Source organism: Cervus elaphus, chromosome 25 (genome assembly GCF_910594005.1).
Source record: "Cervus elaphus chromosome 25, mCerEla1.1, whole genome shotgun sequence".
NCBI lineage: Eukaryota > Metazoa > Chordata > Mammalia > Artiodactyla > Cervidae > Cervus > Cervus elaphus.
In genome coordinates, this window is record NC_057839.1 from 28,160,817 (window position 1) to 28,180,077 (window position 19,261).

Consider the following 19,261-nt stretch of genomic DNA (forward strand, 5'->3'; position numbering starts at 1 on the left):
ACAAGACAAGGGTGCCCACTCTCACCACTACTATTCAACATAGTGTTGGAAGTTTTGGCCACAGCAATCAGAGCAGAAAAAGAAGTAAAAGGAATCCAGATAGGAAAAGAAGAAGTGAAACTCTCACTGTTTGCAGGTGACATGATCCTCTACATAGAACACCCTAAAGACTCTACCAGAAAATTACTAGAGCTAATCAACAAATATAGTAAAGTTGCAGGATATAAAATTAACACACAGAAATCCCTTGCATTCCTATACACGGAGAAAACAGAGAAATTAAAGAAACAATACCATTCACCATTGCAACAAAAAGAATAAAATACTTAGGAGTATATCTACCTAAAGAAACAAAAGACCTATACATAGAAAACTATAAAACACTGATGAAAGAAATCAAAGAGGACACAAACAGATGGAGAAACATACCATGTTCATGGATTGGAAGAATCAATATTGTCAAAATGGCTATACTACCCAAAGCAATCTATAGATTCAGTGCAATCTCTATCAAGCTACCAACGGTATTTTTCACAGAACTAGACCAAAGAATTTCACAATTTGTATGGAAATACAAAAAACCTTGAATAGCCAAAGTAATCTTGAGAAAGAAGAATGGAACTGGAGGAATCAACCTGCCTGACTTCAGACTCTACTACAAAGCCACAGTCATCAAGACAGTATGGTACTGGCACAAAGACAGAAATATAGACCAATGGAACAGAATAGAAAGCCCAGAGATAAATCCACAAACCTATGCACACCTTATCTTCAACAAAGGAGGCAAGGATATACAATGGAAAAAAGACAACCTCTTTAACAAGTGGTGCTGGGAAAGCTGGTCAACCACTTGTAAAAGAATGAAACTAGAACACTTTCTAACACCATACACAAAAATAAACTCCAAATGGATTAAAGATCTAAATGTAAGACCAGAAACTATAAAACTCCTAGAGGAGAACATAGGCAAAACACTCTCTGACATGAATCACAGCAGGATCCTCTATGACCCACCTCCCAGAATATTGGAAATAAAAGCAAAAATAAACAAATGGGACCTAATGAAACTTAAAAGCTTTTTCACAACAAAGGAAACTATAAGCAAGGTGAAAAGACAGTCCTCAGATTGGGAGAAAATAATAGCAAACAAAGCAACAGACAAAGGATTTATCTCAAAAAATATACAAGCAACTCCTGCAGCTCAATTCCAGAAAAATAAATGACCCAATCAAAAAATGGGCCAAAGAACTAAACAGACATTTCTCCAAAGAAGACATACAGATGGCTAACAAACACATGAAAAGATGCTCAACATCACTCATTATTAGAGAAATGCAAATCAAAACCACAATGAGGTACCATTACACGCCAGTCAGGATGGCTGCTATCCAAAAGTCTACAAGCAATAAATGCTGGAGAGGGTGTGGAGAAAAGGGAACCCTCTTACACTGTTGGTGGGAATGCAAACTAGTACAGCCGCTATGGAGAACAGTGTGGAGATTTCTTAAAAAACTGGAAATAGAACTGCCATATGACCCAGCAATCCCACTTCTGGGCATATACACTGAGGAAACCAGATCTGAAAGAGACACGTGCACCCCAATGTTCATTGCAGCACTGTTTATAATGGCCAGGACATGGAAGCAACCTAGATGCCCATCAGCAGACGAATGGATAAGGAAGCTGTGGTACATATACACCATGGAATATTACTCAGCCATTAAAAAGAATTCATTTGAATCAGTTCTAATGAGATGGATGAAACTGGAGCCCATTATACAGAGTGAAGTAAGCCAGAAAGATAAAGAACATTACAGCATACTAACACATATATATGGAATTTAGAAAGATGGTAACATTAACCCTATACGCAAAACAGAAAAAGAGACACAGATGTACAGAACAGAATTTTGGACTCTGTGGGAGAAGGCGAGGGTGGGATGTTTCGAGAGAACAGCATTGAAACATGTATATTATCTAGGGTGAAACAGATCACCAGCCCAGGTTGGATGCATGAGACAAGTGCTCGGGCCTGGTGTACTGGGAAGACCCAGAGGGATCGGGTAGAGAGGGAGGTGGGAGGGGGGATCGGGATGGGGAATACATGTAAATCCATGGCTAATTCATGTCAATGTATGACAAAACCCACTAGAATACTGTAAAGTAATTAGCCTCCAACTAATAAAAATAAATGGAAAAAATAAAATACTTCTAATCTTTCAAAAAAAAAAAAATAGATTGATGAATATAAGGTTGAGACCCTCATGAGAAGGTTTAAGATAGGTGGAAATCCAGACCTTGATGATGGTGTCCACTTCTGAGACAATTCTAAGTTCTGGTTTGCAACTCCCAATTATCTCTATATTTTCCTGAATCAGTGCTTCCATCTTCTGTAACTTTAGAGGTGAGTTTTCCTCCCCACTACATCTCCATAGCAGTTTCACTGCTTATTCTCTGTCATCCTGTTTACTCCTGAAGAAAACCCTCCTCTATTGGAGAATTTTAGTAAGTTGTTACTGCTAACTAACAGCAATGAGAAAAACACAAGGGGTAAAATGACATATCAAAGGGAAGTCACAAAGTTTCAAATCAGATCAAAAGGGAAAGGGGATAAAACCAGTTCTAGTTTCATTAGCATATAAATGTAAGCATCCTAGCCCACTACAAGAAAAGACAAAAGCCACATGAGTGAGAGGTGGGTCTTTCCTGTATGCAAAGAAAAAAGGTTCATCAACATTTGAGAAAACCTCATATAAACTTTCTTTATAAAAAGACAAAGCATCTTTGAAGAGTTCTTCTGGAATATATGCTGAGTTCAAAGGGAGATCTTTAAGATGAGGCTCTGGTGATAAAGAGACACAAGGGTATTTATAACTTACTTAGTGTATGCTACTCAAGAGAGAAGTGAGAGGTGAGCAGGGGAAAAAGAAGCCAAGGAAGAGCATTCAGTCTTTCTTCTATCCCACTCAGCAGGTGACAGAACCAGGCTTCCACAGGAAGTGAGGTATGGTGAGAAGAGACCAGAAGCAAAATTATCAATAGCAGGAAGAAGAAAACGTTTAGTCTCAGACATGAGGGCATTCTTATGTAAAGATATGGATTTACATAATGCCTTAATTTAAGAAATTGAAAATAAGTGTTAAATAGGGATTTTGTGATGTAATGTAGATCTTTTGGGCTTCCCTGGTTGGTTCAGATGGTAAAGAACCTGCCTGCAATGATCCCTGAATTGGGAAGATCCCCTGGAGAAGGACATGGCAATCCACTCCAACATGCTTGCCTGGAGAATCCCCACGGGCAGACAAGCCTGGTGGGCTACAGTTCATGGGGTCACAAAGAGTCAAACACAACTGAACGACTAAGCACACACACAGAATTTTAAGCTATTTTATTTCATTATTGTATGTAATATAAAAATTTACACTTATCCTTGATCCTAGGTAAGTGTCTGAAGAACAGAACTGCATTTCTTTTTTTAAAAATTTATTTTTATTTTTTTTGGCCATGCACCGCAGCTTGTGGGATCTTAGTTCCCCAACCAGGAACTGACTTGGAGCCCCAGCAGTGAATGTGCAGAGTCCTAACCACTGGACTATCAAGGAACTCTCTGCATTTCTCAAGTAATGTAACTTTTCAAAGTTAGGTAAGGTTTTCCTATTTCTTATATTCACTACAGAATATATAGAAATGATATATCTAGAATATGTATGTAATGTATGTCTTATATAGCTTGAAGTATTCTAGATTAGTGCTACCCAACAGACACATAATGTGAACCAGACAAGTTTTAATTATCTAGAAGCAACATTTTCATAAATGTCTAAAACGAAAAAGTAAGCCTTTAATCATTTAGATTCCTAGCCTAATACACATCTTAAATATTATCATTTTAAAATGTAATCAATATAAAATGTATTAGAGATATTTAATGCTTCTTTTTCTTAACACTAAGTCTCAGAAACCCAGTGTGTATTTTACACTTAACAGCATACCCCAATTCTAACTAAATACATTTCAAGTGCTGCATAGCCATCTGTGCCTACCGTACTGGACCATGCAGATCGAGATGACGGATGTAACATCTACAGCAGCACAGTAGTATCATGGGAAAAAACACTGGAGTTGGAACCTAGAAACGTGGGCCCTATCAGCTGGGAGCTATGTGATTGACACTGGTCTTATAGGAGTTAACAGTTCTTCTAAAAGAAAAAACAAGTAGCCAAATAAATTTAAAATGATTTAAGGAGAAGTTGGGAGAAGGCAATGGCAGCCCACTCCAGTACTCTTGCCTGGAAAATCCCATGGACGGAGGAGCCTGGTAGGCTGCCGTCCATGGGGTCGCGAAGAGTCAGACACGACTGAGCGACTTCACTTTCACTTTTCACTTTCATGCACTGGAGAAGGAAATGGCAACCCACTCCAGTGTTCTTGCCTGGAGAATCCCAGGGATGGCGAAGCCTGGTGGGCTGCCATCTGTGGGGTCGCACAGAGTTGGACACAACTGAAGTGACTTAGCAGCAGCAGCAGCAAGGAAGAGTTTAAAACATAACCTGGAGAATAATTTACAGCATCACTAAATGTACTGTTCAAATTTACCAATTTTTATTGAGCATATAAAAAGATTAAGATGACTGGGTGGTTTCCCTGGTGAAAGTGAAAATATGAAAGTGCTAGTCACTCAATCATTTGGCACTCTTTGCAACCCCATGGACTGTTGCCTGCCAGGCTTCTCTATCGATGGGGTTCTCCAGGCAAGAATACTGGATTGGGTAGCCATTCCTTTTTCCAGATCATCTTACCTACCCAGCCAGGGATCAAAGTTGGGTCTCCCGCACTGCAGGCAGATTCTTTATCGTCTGAGCCACCAGGGAGGTGCTTATAATTCAGCAAATAAAGTATTATAGTTTGAGTAAGAGGACTATGTCTTATTTAAATAATGATCCCCAGAACCTAAGCCAGGAGTGTTGGCATATGACAGGGTGCTCAACATATGTATGACTGAATGCAATACAAAAAAAGTAAAATACAATACCACAGGTAGAAGAGTTATAAAAAAGGAAAACATCAATGTGGAAGCTAAAGGAAGAGAGAGCACATCTATTTTTGGAGATTGGAAAGGGAAATAAGAAAAGCGATCAGAAAGGAGATAACATTTAAAATGTATTCTGAAAAGTAGGCTGGAGTTCGTAGGCAGGGAAAAAGAGGAGAAAGGGAACATAATGAGGAAGAGATTGCAGAAGGAAGAAACTAAAGCAGAGATAAGGGCAGGAGGAAATGCTGAGGCACAGTAAGATAAAGTCAGGTTACTATTTGAGTGACAGGTTACTATTTGAGTGATAAGTTAGTGCTTATATGTGAAGAACTTGAATTATCAGCTGAGCAGTATATTAAGCATAGGCTTTTTGAAGTGTTTGAATAAAGAGCATTTCAGATTAACAAAAATGTCAGAGGAGAAGGGGTCACAAGTATTGAAGGAGTACATAATTGGTTAGACCAGAGGTCAGTAAATATTTACTGTAAATGGCCAAATACAAAATATTTTTAGACTTTGGGGGACATATTGTCTCTATTACAACTATTTACTTTTACTAGTAGAGCTGCAAAGTTATCACTGACTGTACAGGGATTGAACTTGTGTCTCTTGCATTGGAAGGTGAATTCTTAACCACTGGGCCACCAAGGCGCCAAGTATATAATAATAAATGTTAAATAAGTGAAGAATGAGAAATAACCTCTTCCCTAGGAGATGAAAGTGCCTTCAAATTCCTGAGTAGGGAAAATATTTTAGGAAGGCACTAATTTCACCAGATAGCCAGTGTCCACTATATAAATTTTGTGTCAGGCACTGGAAACAAAAAGAGTTGGACACAACTTAGCAGCTGAGCAACAACTGGAAACACAGCAGTGAATCAGAGCAACAGAATACCTACTGCCTTAAAGGCTGTCAGGGCTTCCCAGGCGGCACAACAGTAAAAAACTCACCTGCCAATGCAGGAGATAAGTTCGGTCCCTGGGTTGGGAGGATCCCCTGGAGAAGGAAATGGTGACTCACTCCAGTATGCTTGCCTGGAGAATCCCGCGAACCGAGAAGCCTGGGCACAATAGATAACCTAGGTTTTCTGGTCAGTTCGTTCTCTCCCTGTAAGTCATACTTCATCCTAACACACGATCCTTCCCAAGCAGGTCTTGCAGGTTTGGTAACACCATCTCACTACCCCACTATGTGCTGTGGTTTTCCTATACCTTGTCCATACTTCTATAAGTCCTTTGGGCTTCCCAGTTGATGCTAGTGGTAAAGAACCCACCTGCCAATGCAGGAGATGAAAGAGACGGGAGTTCAATTCTTGGGTTTGGAAGATCCCCTGGAGGGCGGCATGGTAATCCACTCCAGTTTTCTTGCCTGGAGAAGCCCTCAGAGGAGCCTGACAAGATACAGTCCACAGAGTCACGACTAAAGCGACTTAGCACGCAAGCACTTAAAAGAAAGAATTCCTGATTCCCTGTTTTTCTCTGTTTTTTGTTTTATCTTGGCTGCGCCAGATGGTTCTGAGATCTCAGTTCCCCAACCAGAGAAGGAATCCGGGCCATGGCAGTGAAAGCGCCAAATCCTAACTATTCGATCACCAGGTAAGTCCCCAGATCCACAGTTAGCTTACAGATTTATACGGTAATATTCTCTAAGCTTTTTCAAATTATACTGTCTATTGACTTTGGTAATGCTCCTCAATTTTCATTCTGGTGTGGGGAGTAGAAATCAGATCGGAAAGGCACTTGATTTTATTAATAAGAGTAGCAGTGGTTAGTTCGTATATCTGCAATTCACATGGCAACTACAGTCATACAGTCCTTGTGCCCACTCAGGAAGGAGTCAGAGGTTTAAGAGTTTAATTAGCCTTCCTGTCATTAAACTCACATGATAGACTATTTGAGGTGTCAGACATGAAATATGGTAGGCTACAAAGATGAAAAACATTAACAGAACTGTTGTTGATGAGCTACATTACAGTTTAATTTTAAAAACAGCAATGTAAATGTTACATCAAAATAATATTTTAAAGATTATGATCACTTTGAGAACAAATACATAATTTGGAAATTTGGTAATATATAATACTTAAAATTTTTTTATTTTTAAAGTCTACTAATAAGATAAACTGATATACTATTATATACTTAGCTACATCCTAAGTACTTTACTTTTATAAACTTATTCAATCCTCGTAACGATTCCCATTGTATTTGCATTTTCTCCTTGTACAAACCCAGACAAATAGAGATCCGACATGGACTCAAATCTGACAGTCTGGCTTCAGATTCTTAAGGTATAATATAATGTGAACTTAGGATGAAAAATCAAATATTTCAGATAATAATAATCTTTATGGTGCTTTTACATTTATGTCAAATATGTTGAAAAAACACTAATAATCTTTTAAACTTATATTGCCTTATAGTAATAACATACTTAAATGGACATGATATCATTCAAATAGCTGAATTAGATTCAAATTCAATTTGATCAACTAGAACAACAGAATGCATCAGGTACAAATGCACAGTATTGCATTTAAACCTGAGAGAAACAGAAGAAATAACAGATGGAGGGAGGTAATGGAAAGGACTAATAGTTTCCAAGGGGCCAGTTGTGTGTGTGTGTGCATGTTCAGTCGTGTCTGACTCTTTACAACCCCGTGGACTGTAGTCCTCCAGGCTCCTCTGTCCATGGAATTTCCCAAGCAAGAATACTGGAGTGGGTTGCCATTTCCTGACCCAGGGATTGAACCTAAGTCTCTTACACCTCTTGCACTGACAGGCGGATTCTTTATCACTATGCCACCTGGGAAGCCCATTATGTTTCAAGTACTTGCCTAGGTACACCTTTAGGTAACTACCATTATTTGAACAATGAAGAAACATTAAGTCCATGATGAAATTAATCCAAGATCAGGTAGCTTTGAGTGGCATAATAAGGATTAGAATCCATCATGATCTGCCTCCAAAGGCTCCTTTCACTACTGTGTTGCATGGTTTAACAGCAGAAAATGAGGAGGGGAAAAAGACATTCTAGTCTCTGTTTCAGTTGAAAGAAAACCTAACACAGGTCAAGAGTTTTAGGTAGCTACTAATATACTCTTAGGTTGTATTAATATAATTACAGACCCAACATATCAATAGAAGTGGTAAACATAGACATTTATGTTCACATGACATTTTAGAGGAAACATGATTTGTAATAACTGAAAAGCTATTAGGTAGAGTAACAGACATGAGACTTTGTTTCAAAGTAAGAAAATAATAAACAGATGTCAAAACTGGAATAGGTTGCCTTATGAGATGTTTAATGTTTTAAACTTAATGTTAATGATTTTACAGAGGCATTCATAAATAAGATAGGAGTTAGACAAGTAGTTTTATTCCAAGCCTCGACTTCAAATTTACAGCAGTTTGACTTTCATATGTTACATGTGTATTTATTTTTCAGATTTTTTATTTTGGGGAGGGGTATGTTCTCATGGCATAAAAAGAAAAAAATCTAAAACCACTGGACTAGATACATTGATTTTGTTCAACTTAACTATAGAATGTAGGTTAAGAACATAAAATCATACCTTACTTGTCAAAACAAAAGCAAATCACACTTACCATTTTTCTCTGCAAAGGCAATTGCATCTTCTTTAGTACTGAAAGTCAGAACCAGGTTGGATAAGGGATCAGCCCTGTAAGAAACAATTTTTTTCCCAGGATTTAACATTAATCTGTGACTGAAAATTACTTATTTTGAATAATTTCTTTACAACTGTCCACTATCTGAATATGTTTTTCTGTGTTAAATTACGGAGAAGGCAATGGCAACCCACTCCAGTACTCTTGCCTGGAAAATCCAATGGACGGAGGAGCCTGGTAGGCTGCTGTCCATGGGGTCGCTAAAAGTCGGACATGACTGAGCGACTTCACTTTCACTTTTCACTTTCATGCACTGGAGAAGGAAATGGCAACCCACTCCAGTGTTCTTGCTGTCTATGGGGTCGCACAGTTGGACACAACTGAAGCGACTTAGCAGCAGCAGCAGTGTTAAATTAGGGCGATTTTCTAACATGTCAAATTAAAAACTTTATAAAGACATCCAGCAATCTTTAGTCTCTAATAAAAATCATTTATTAAGCTTAAAAAAAAACAAAATGAATGAGAATTGTCTTAGGTTTGTTTTTATTCTTTAAACTTACCTTATAAAACCTAGAATCAAGCAGAAGAGATCTTCTATAATCAAAGGTATAAAGGAGGAACCACAATGAGACAGGAGGCAGAGACCCATACCAAGTTGGGCAACCCACAAACAGGAGGGTAAGTACAACTGCAGAAAGTCAGTTACTCAGTCGTGTCTGACTCTTTGAGACCCCAGGGACTGTAGCCCACCAGGCTCCCCTGTCCATGGGATTCTGCAGGCAAGAATACTGGAGTGGGTTGCCATTACTTTCTCCAACAACTGCAGAGGTTATCCCCAAGAAGCAATCTGTTCAAGCCCCACACTGAGCTCCCAAGTCCCCGAATCCTGGACTGGGAAGAGAAGCCCCCAGAATATTTGGCTTTAAAGGCCAATGGGGCTTAGTTTCAGGAGACCCAGAGGGCTGTGGGAAACAGAGACCATCTCTTAAAAGGCTCACAAAAAATCTCATGTACTTCAGGACCCAGAGCAGAAGCAGTAATTTGAAGGAAGCATGGGTCAGACGCACCTCCTGATCTTTGAGAGTCTCCTGGAAAGGCAGGAGACAAGTGAAGCCCAGGGATGTAGAAAACTGGCAAGAGCCATTTGGGGGAGCTCATTCCACCATGAGGTGCCATTTTGGAATTTTCTCAATAGCTTCTAACCAGGTTATAAGCACCATTCCTGAGATATCTCAGGCTAAGCCATTAACAGGATGGGAACACAGCTCTACCCACAAGAAGGCAGGCTGCCACAGAGAACCCAACTTACTTGCCAACACGCTAGCACTAGCCAAGACCTCGTGGGCCCTGGCTCTGCCAACCAGCTGTACAAACCCAGCTCTGAGACACTGCAGGCATCGCAAATCAGTGGGCCAACACAGGAGCTCAAGGACTACCAGGGTTCTGTAGGCAGAGGTCCCAGGATTTACCTCTGCCAAGCAGTGAACCATCACTAGGCCCAGAACCCCTTGGCCCTACCCACCAGTGGTTAGACACCAGCTCTACAACATGCTGGTAAAGTAATGCTCAAAATTCTCCAAGCCAGGCTTCAGCAATACATGAACCGTGAACTTCCAGATGTTCAAGCTGGTTTTAGAAAAGGCAGAGGAACCAGAGATTAAATTGCCAACATCCGCTGGATCATCAGAAAAGCAAGATAGTTCCAGAAAAACATCTATTTCTTCTTTATTGACTATGCCAAAGCCTTTGACTGTGTGGATCACAATAAACTGGAGAATTCTGAAAGAGATGGCAATACCAGACCACTTGACCTGCCTCTTGAGAAACCTATACGCAGGTCAGGAAGCAAGAGTTGGAACTGGACATGGAACAACAGACTGGTTCCAAATAGGAAAAGGAGTACGTCAAGGCTCTATATTGTCATCCTGCTTATTTAACTTATATGCAGTGTACATCATGAGAAACACTGGGCTGGAAGAAGCACAAGCTGGAATCAAGATTGCCAGGAGAAATATCAATAACCTCAGATATGTAGATGACACCACCCTTATGGCAGAAAGTGAAGAGGAACTAAAAAGCCTCTTGATGAAAGTGAAAGAGGAGAGTGAAAAAGTTGGCTTAAAGCTCAACATTCAGAAAACTAAGATCATGGCATCTGGTCCCATCACTTCATGGGAAATAGATGGGGAAACAGTGTCAAACTTTTTTTTTTTTGGGCTCCAAAATCACTGTAGGTGGTGACTGCAGCCATGAAATTAAAAGATGCTTACTCCTTGGAAGGAAAGTGATGACCAACCTAGATAGCATATTAAAAAGCAGAGACATTACTTTGCCAACAAAGGTCCATCTAGTCATGTGTGAATGTAAGAGTTGGACTATAAAGAAAGCTGAGCACCGAAGAATTGATGCTTTTGAACTGTGGTGTTGGAGAAGACTCTTGAGAGTCCCTTGGACTGCAAGGAGATCCAACCAGTCCATCCTAAAGGAGATCAGTCCTGGGTGTTCACTGGAAGGACTGATGCTGAAGCTGAAACTCCAATACTCTGGCCACCTCATGCGAAGAGTTGACTCACTGGAAAAGACCCTGACGCTGGGACGGATTGGGGGCAGGAGGAGAAGGGGACGACAGAGGATGAGATGGTTGGATGGCATCACCGACTCGATGGACATGAGTTTGAGTGAACTCTGGGAGTGTGTGATGGACAGGGAGGCCTGGCGTGCTTGGGGTCGCCAAAGAGTCGGACACGACTAAGCGACTGAACTGAACTGAACTAGAACCCCTGGGCCCTGAAGCAAGAGGCCATGAGACTTGGCTTCATGCAACAGTTGGGAGGGGTGGGAAGAATTAGCCTCAATATGTTCCAGGACCAGACCCTGCCCACCAACAGGTGGTCAGCAATCCCAGGCCCACCGCAGCCCCACAGCCTGCCTTATCAGCACCCAGCCAAGACACCAGGAGGCTGACACCAGCACTCATCACTCGTCTTCAACGTAGTGCTGAAATTCCTGACTACAGCAATCAGGCTGGAAGGAGGGATAAAATGAATTCAAGCTGAAAAGGAAAAGCTGTCACTGTTTGCAGATGACATGATACCATCTACAGAAAATCCTCAAGATACCACCAGAAAACTATAAGAGCTGAATCTGGTAAAGCTGCAAGATACAAAATTAATATACAAAAATCTATTGCATTTGTATACACTAACAATGATTATCAAAATTTCTAAACTCATCTAATCTCCTCTAATAAACAAAAAATATAAAGAAGTTTTATTTTAAAAATAAGTGTCATTAAATTATTAACACTATTCACAGTATATTTTAAACTAATATCTATAGCTTAGGGACCATGTTAAGAGTGCTCACAATGTCAGCCATTTTTATCCAGTAAATAGTTCTCTGAAAAACACTGTTCTTATAGTATATTTTGCTGGACCACATTTATATAAATATTATTTTATATATATATGTCACCTATGTGGAACGTATATGTCTATACCATTAAACATAGTGATATCTATGCAAAACTGTTTCAAAAAGTATTGTCATAAGGCATCCTGTATAAAAAAGAGCCTGAAAATCAGTGCATTTAAAAGGAAAATCTACACAGAAAAAGAGCCAAAAATAATATTCAAATTAAACCAAAATACTCACGTTGACGCCCAACCCATCAAAGGATTTTCCCATCTCTCTCTGGTATCAAACTCCATCTTCCATTTCTTTGTGTTATTTACTCCAGACTGCATGTTATTGCGAGCAGGAACAAAGATCCTGGCTTTTCTAGTTTTGATATGCTCTTCGGGAACACCAGTTAAAGTAGTAATATCCTACAGAAAAACAAGCAAATGTGCTGATAACAGCCCACTTACACCCTAATGTATTTTTGTTGCTTTCTGTATCTTACAATATATACTTATTTATAATTTTTTTTAAGATTTCACTTCTTTGTTACTTTACCATGTAAACTACTACTTTGATATTTGGAGAAGATATATTGGGGGAATGTTAAAGTATAGTGGGAAAGGGCTCATAAAAATTTTAGGCCCATTTTGAACAACAAGGTACTGGTAATTTTTGAAGAGTCTGCTGGCAGAAAAGCCTGTAGTAAGTAGACTCTGATGTCATAAGCTGGTATAATTAGTTAGCAGAGAAAGAATGTAAAAGGATATTAAAAGTAAACAAATATACAAAGTGACTAAATTTTAAATAGAAAAAAATATCTATTACCAGTGGTTTCTGTGTCATGCTGCTTACAAGGCATTCTCTTCAGAGAAAGGCCTGACCCTTTTTGTAAACAATTAAAATCAATTAACAACTTTAACTACCATTTTGATTTATCTCCCCTTAATGAAACCTACTGAAGAGAAAATGATATCAAATAGGTGTCAAACTTATTCTGCAAAGATAAAAAATTCTGCACAATTTTTGCAGAAATGTTAGAGGAAAACAATGATAACTTGACTATCTTTTTCTATATTTCTACCCAATAACAAAAGGTCAACTGATGAATACATACAATTTTGATTCCCTGATTAAATATATTTCAAACTATAGTAGCAATCAGGACACAAAATAACAAAGTAATTTACAGTTTAAGTCTCCACTTAGTAATGGTAAAATACTTCATTCTAGCAATGTAAAATCATATTATGGTCAACTATATTATGCTCATAAAGCATTTTAACATTATGGTTCCTTACTAAGGTAAACTTTAAAAAGCTGGTTAAAAACAACAGGTTTAACATTTAAATGATTATATCAAACTTGTGAAAACTAGAAAACTTAGCACATTTTGTTAATTTTAATTTCATGTTTATTTGTAGTTCCACTCTAATCAATGCTTTAGACCCAAGAAATACTAGGATTTCTTAGTTGCAATATGTACTGGGAAAAAACTAAATGTATTTCTGACTCAACTAATCTTTCTACACACAGATTAAAGAAACAATTCCTTAGAGTTATTTTAGCTGACAACTATACCTTCTCACCTATACCAATAATTAGGTGTGGTTACTTTGTCATAGTTCGTCTATTTGGAGAAACTATTAAAATGATCCATATAAATATATACACAAAAATGTACTTCTAGTATATGCCTACATTTTTAAAGTTTATAGGATAAAATAAAAGGAAAATGAACACAACTAATACATAATTTTTAAAGGCATCAATATATCAAGTTATTACAAACTGTCAAGTTCATCTTCAAAGAAAAGTAATTTCAGGTTATTATTACATTCAATAACTTTCTAAAGAATATTCCTCTACTCAAGAGCTTGAAAGAAACTCAGCTCCTGGAAAGTCCTTAATGTTTATTTCCCCCTTTGAATTCACTACAGTGTTGGTAATCTTTCACATTAACTTAGTATTTAATATTATATATTTTCATATTAAAAAATCTATTTAGTTATAGCTGAAGCAAAGTATAAACGAACAGTAAGCATATTACAAAATTACGGGATGAGGCATCCTTGTCAAATTCCATAGCAACACCTCCATTCTGAGCTGAGCTCATAAAAGCTGAAGCTATAAGTTGGCTATTCTTTTAATAAGACTTACAGAAAAGATAGCATATTAATCTCTTAATACCAGTTCAGGAAACAGACTCACTTTTTCAATACCAGTTCAGGAAACAGACTTACTTTTTCTTAATAAATGTCTATATTGTATGCATATGCCAAAGTAATTTAAAAACCAATAAAGCTTTAGTAAAATGGAAAGAGTATTTCTTGATTTGTACTATCAAAGCAGAAAGGCACAGCATGATTTTTTAAGGATGGAAAACCACTTTAAAATCAGTGGCTACAAAAGTTGCTAAGCTCCTAGCTGTAAGTGCTTCCATGCCTTCTCAAATTATGGCAATTGTTTGGTATCTTCTTCCAATAAAACTGGCATTCAAACAAATGAGTTTCTGAATTTTGAAGTCCAAGTTGTTCTGACATAGAATCCCTGCCTTTGCCTGCAGAAGACATGTAAGGTACTGGAGAGCTGAACTGCTGCCAAAGACAGAATAAAAAGGCTTGGCATCTCTCACATACTTGACACCTAAAGGGCACAGAAGCTCTAAAATTCCTAGTCCTTGTAGGCACACACTCAGTCTAGACAAACTGATTTCTCACACTTTTAAAACGCATCACAACACTCTATTGTTATCATTTCATGCACACAGCTTCAGCAAGTGACAGAAGAACATGTCCTTTAAGCGACATTTCAATGGGCTAAAGCTCTCATTCCAAGATTCCATTAAAACAATGTAATACTTGAAAAGAACTATGAGGCACTATGAACTTTTTCCGTGTCTTCAATGCTTTGCTTTTCCTCAAAGTTCTCACTGACCTATCTGTGACTCAACTTTTGAAAATAAATGATCTGCAAACTACTGAAACTATACTGAACTAATGATACTCTTTAGATTTCTACTTTAATGATACTCTTTTTAGATTTCTACTTTTCTACTGCAGTATGGATCATATGTGATTATTTTTAAAAAACATAAAAGATGTCAATGTTGCCTTTCACAGATTTCTCATTTGATTGGTAAAATAGGTTATTTGTAAATAATAATTCATAGATTTTCTATGTCTACAAAAAAGTTAAAACATGTAAGATAGGAGAAGGCTGCAAGTTGGCACCTGAAGAATCTCAAGACTCACCAGTTAGTATTTATAAATTCTAATAAAACAACCCTATACATAATATATACACTTACTGAATTTTAAAACTTTTTAATTTTTAACAATTGGATCAAGCATGACACCTATGTTTATATTATTAAACTAAGTATCTTCATAAAGTTTCATAAATATGAACTTGTATACAATATGCTATTTAAGAAATAGTAACTAGTTACCTAATCATGATTCATAGATTAAAGGGCATTCATACTTACAAATTTGCTACTGAAAACAAGCATATCATAATTTGAAAGTTCTACTCTTTCAGTACGATCTTTTTCACAATTTTAAATTCTATAAGAGCTGATACACTGACTTTCCATTTCACAAGTCTAGTTTAAATTGAAGAGGAATTTTAAAAATCATTAAGAAAGTATATGCCAGTATATGTAAATGAACTTTATTCTTTCAAATACCAATTTCCATGATAAAATATTAGTTTTCCATATAAAAACTGTATGATTCGGTTATCAACTGTCCCCATTTATCTTGTGTGAATTCAACTTTTTTTAAACAAAGGAAGCAGGGAACAAGCAATGGGAAGTTGGTGTCAAAATGCAGAAAAACCTCCCAGCAAGCTTCTTGCAACCACCCAGGATTTAGAGTCTTGCTGGCCGCTCTCTTTTCAATACCAGAATTTCACACATTTCAATGACTATTATGACTTCAAAGAATCAAATTTTCATCATTGTCTGTCATCTGCCGGTTGATTTGTATAAAGGAGTTCTTCTGCATGCACTCCAAACAAAAGCCTCCTTACTTTTGTGGCTATATATCAAGTTTAAAAGTTTTGTTTGTGACAGTTGTGTCTTTGGTAAATTAGGGTAACACTGAAGGAGTGCAGCTGCTCTGCAGGAACCTCCTTTTTGGCACCATTTCACTTAAATAAAAACTGAATAATTAGCTTCTGCCTTTATTAAACCACAAAAATGCCACTGGCCTTAGTAATTACTTCCGGTTGCCCCACCCACTTAACCTTAATACTTTACACCTGTCATAAAGAGAAATTAATGAAAAGGGCTTTCACCACTTTGGATGAATTTCTGATAGATCTCCCAGTACACACAGAAGAGTCAAAATTTTTAACAGGCTTTTTGGTAATAAGTTCACTAACATTGACTGTTATTTGTGGATCAATGTTGAAAAGTTTTAATACAGTACATATTGGAACATAAGTACAAATACTGCTTACAGAAACTTGTTCTACCATAGGCTATTAGTTACCAATTATGTGTTTAAATTTGTTTGGGGACTAAAATCCATCTAAATTTGATGATTCTGTTTATATCCTACTTCAACAATGAAAGATGTTAAAAGGAAAACAATCTTGGATCTATAATAAAAACTTCCTTTCAAGTATTCTACAGATACTTAATACAAGAAACTCATTAAGTGGTCTAATAAATAATGAAGGACACTATACTAAATAAATACTAGTTTGAAAAATAATAGATTTGGCAGATAGCATAACCGTATGTATTTTATTTATCATGGAAGAACTTGAAACACTTCTAAAAAGTTATTGGCCATAGCGATTCAAGATACAATCAAAACTATAAATGAGAAGTGTGCCAGTAGAAGCATTTTTGTTTGCTAAAGCAAGACACTGATGTAGGAGTCTAACCAGGTAATGAAACAAGCGTTGAAACGTTATCATCCATTTTATCTTGCATATCGAGCAAAGCTATCATGAAACCAAACCTGGGCAGTGGCACTAGTGATAAAGAATTTGCTTGCCAATGCAGGAGCCATAAGAAACACAGGTTCAGTCCCTGGGTCGGGAAGATCCCCTGCCGAAGGAAGTGGCAACCCACTCCAGTGTTCTTACCTGGAGAATCCCATGGACAGAGGAGCCTGCTGGGCTACATACAGTTCATGGGGTCACAGAGTCAAACATGACTGAAGAGACTTGGCACACATCAGGAAACCAAAAGTTAAATTTTAAATGGAATGTTGTTACGATACTAACAATAGATCAAGCAAATGATACACCTAATCATATAATGAGTAAAAAAAAAAAAAAAATCCTAAGAATTAGAGATATTTATGTCTCATTCTCAAACTATTTTCATTACTCCTATATCCTTCTGAGCAGGATAAGGTACAGCAATGGCTGAAAGCAAAGGGCTGAGTCAAAACTGGGTTAGAATCCCAGCTTTTGTTGGGCAAATTAATAGATTTCTCCTAAAATATTATGTATAAGGATCAATTAAACAAGGTAAAATGAGGACTAAATAATGTATATAAAGTGCCTGGGCAATAAAAAATATGTTCCATTATTTTTAGTGCATATTATGTATTAGAACCTAGACACAATGCTCAAAGGTAAAGACATGATCTCTATTCTCATGAAAATTACTATCTGACTTCTTAAAAAAGACAGAGTGAACAAGTAATGGGAGGTTGCTGGTGAGATGTAAAAAAATTCCCATCTTCTTGGGATGGGATAATATGAGTTAGTAAATAAAATACAACAAAAGATTTTGTAATTTTGTCAATTAAGTTGCTTCAAGTCTAGAGAAAAGCCTAGTTTTCTTCTTCAAGGCTAGATATTCCATTTTTGTATGTGTCAAAATAAAAATAAGACTTTATTCCTGAACTTACAAAAGTCTATAATCTATGCACCCATAAGAAGGAGGGGGGATAACTAAATAATCATTACTATAAAATATAGTATTAGTTAAGACTCAGATAAATCTCAAGGAACCCAAGCCCCACCATTTGCTACCTATGCAATACTGACAAGTTACTTGAATTCTGTCAGTTTCCTCATTTAAAAAATGTGCTATAGAGAATTCCCTAGTATTTCAGTGGTTAGGACTCCATGCTTTCACTGCCAAGAGCACAGGTTCAATTCCTAGTCAGGGAACTAAGATCCTGCAAGCTGTGTGGTAAGTTCCCCCCATCCAGGTACTACAAAACATACCTCATAGTAATGTTTGGAAGGATTAAGTCAGATACAAAGTAAAATGCGATAAATGCCATGGGGTCAAATAAAAGAGAGATTGCATTTGGTTTTAAAGGCAGAAATATCTATCTCCTTCTTCAGTTACTGTTTCTAACTGAAGAAGGAGACAGAAGATGATTCTTTCAGGATAGTTATGATTTTAAGATGACACTGTTAAAACATTATAGAAAAATTAAAGAAAAATTTAAAAAATATATTCATATATTCGGACTTCCCTAGTGGTATAGTGGATAAGAATCAGCCTGCTGATGCAAGGGACGTGGGTTTAATCCCTGGTCTGGGAAGACTCCACATGTCAAGGAGCAACTGAGTTTGCGGGCCATAGCTACTGAGCTTGTGCTCTAAGACCTGCAAGCCACAACTACTGAGCCCATGTTTTGCAGCTGCTGAAGTCCGTGCACCCTAGAGTCTGTGCTCAGCAACAAGAGAAGCCACTGCAGTAAGAAGCCTGCAGGACACAACTGGCCCTGCCCTCTGCAACCAACGAAAGCCCATGAGCAGCAATGAAGACCTGGTACAACCAAACAACAGAAATATAAAAATAAATAAATAAAATAAAAATATATCCAAATATTTAAAACCTTAGCAACTGCTTTTCTTATGTATATTACACAACAATGATCTATATACAAGTCCACTTTATACAGTGATAATAGTTATTTTGTACTATTTTCAAGTATCACATCACTTACTTTTTTTCCCATGTAGTTACCCTGTTTTGATATTTCTTTTTTTAATGGCCTCATTAATAATCTATGAAGTTGATATGCCACAATTTCTTAGCCAATCCCTTATTACTGAAAAATCAAATTATTATTTCTTTTACAGTATAGGTTACTGCAATGAAAATCTCAGTACCCTAATTCTTTAAGGTTAGTCACTAAGGGTAATATTAACTAGGTCAAGGTTATGATAAATTTTCATGGTTTCTGACATGTTATCAAATTGCTTTTCA

At 37.3% G+C, this 19,261-nt stretch overlaps 1 protein-coding gene across 1 annotated transcript in view; it reads right to left on the reverse strand.

Moving 5' to 3' along the window:
* The window catches only part of NDUFS4 (NADH:ubiquinone oxidoreductase subunit S4), a 118,741-nt gene that overhangs the window by 19,087 nt on the left and 80,393 nt on the right, over positions 1-19,261 (reverse strand). The window contains exons 3-4 of the mRNA XM_043887318.1: positions 12,319-12,491; positions 8,644-8,717 (exon numbers count right to left, since the gene is read on the reverse strand). Of these exons, the coding sequence (XP_043743253.1) occupies positions 8,644-8,717; positions 12,319-12,491 (247 nt within the window). The remainder of the gene's footprint in view (positions 1-8,643; positions 8,718-12,318; positions 12,492-19,261) is intronic.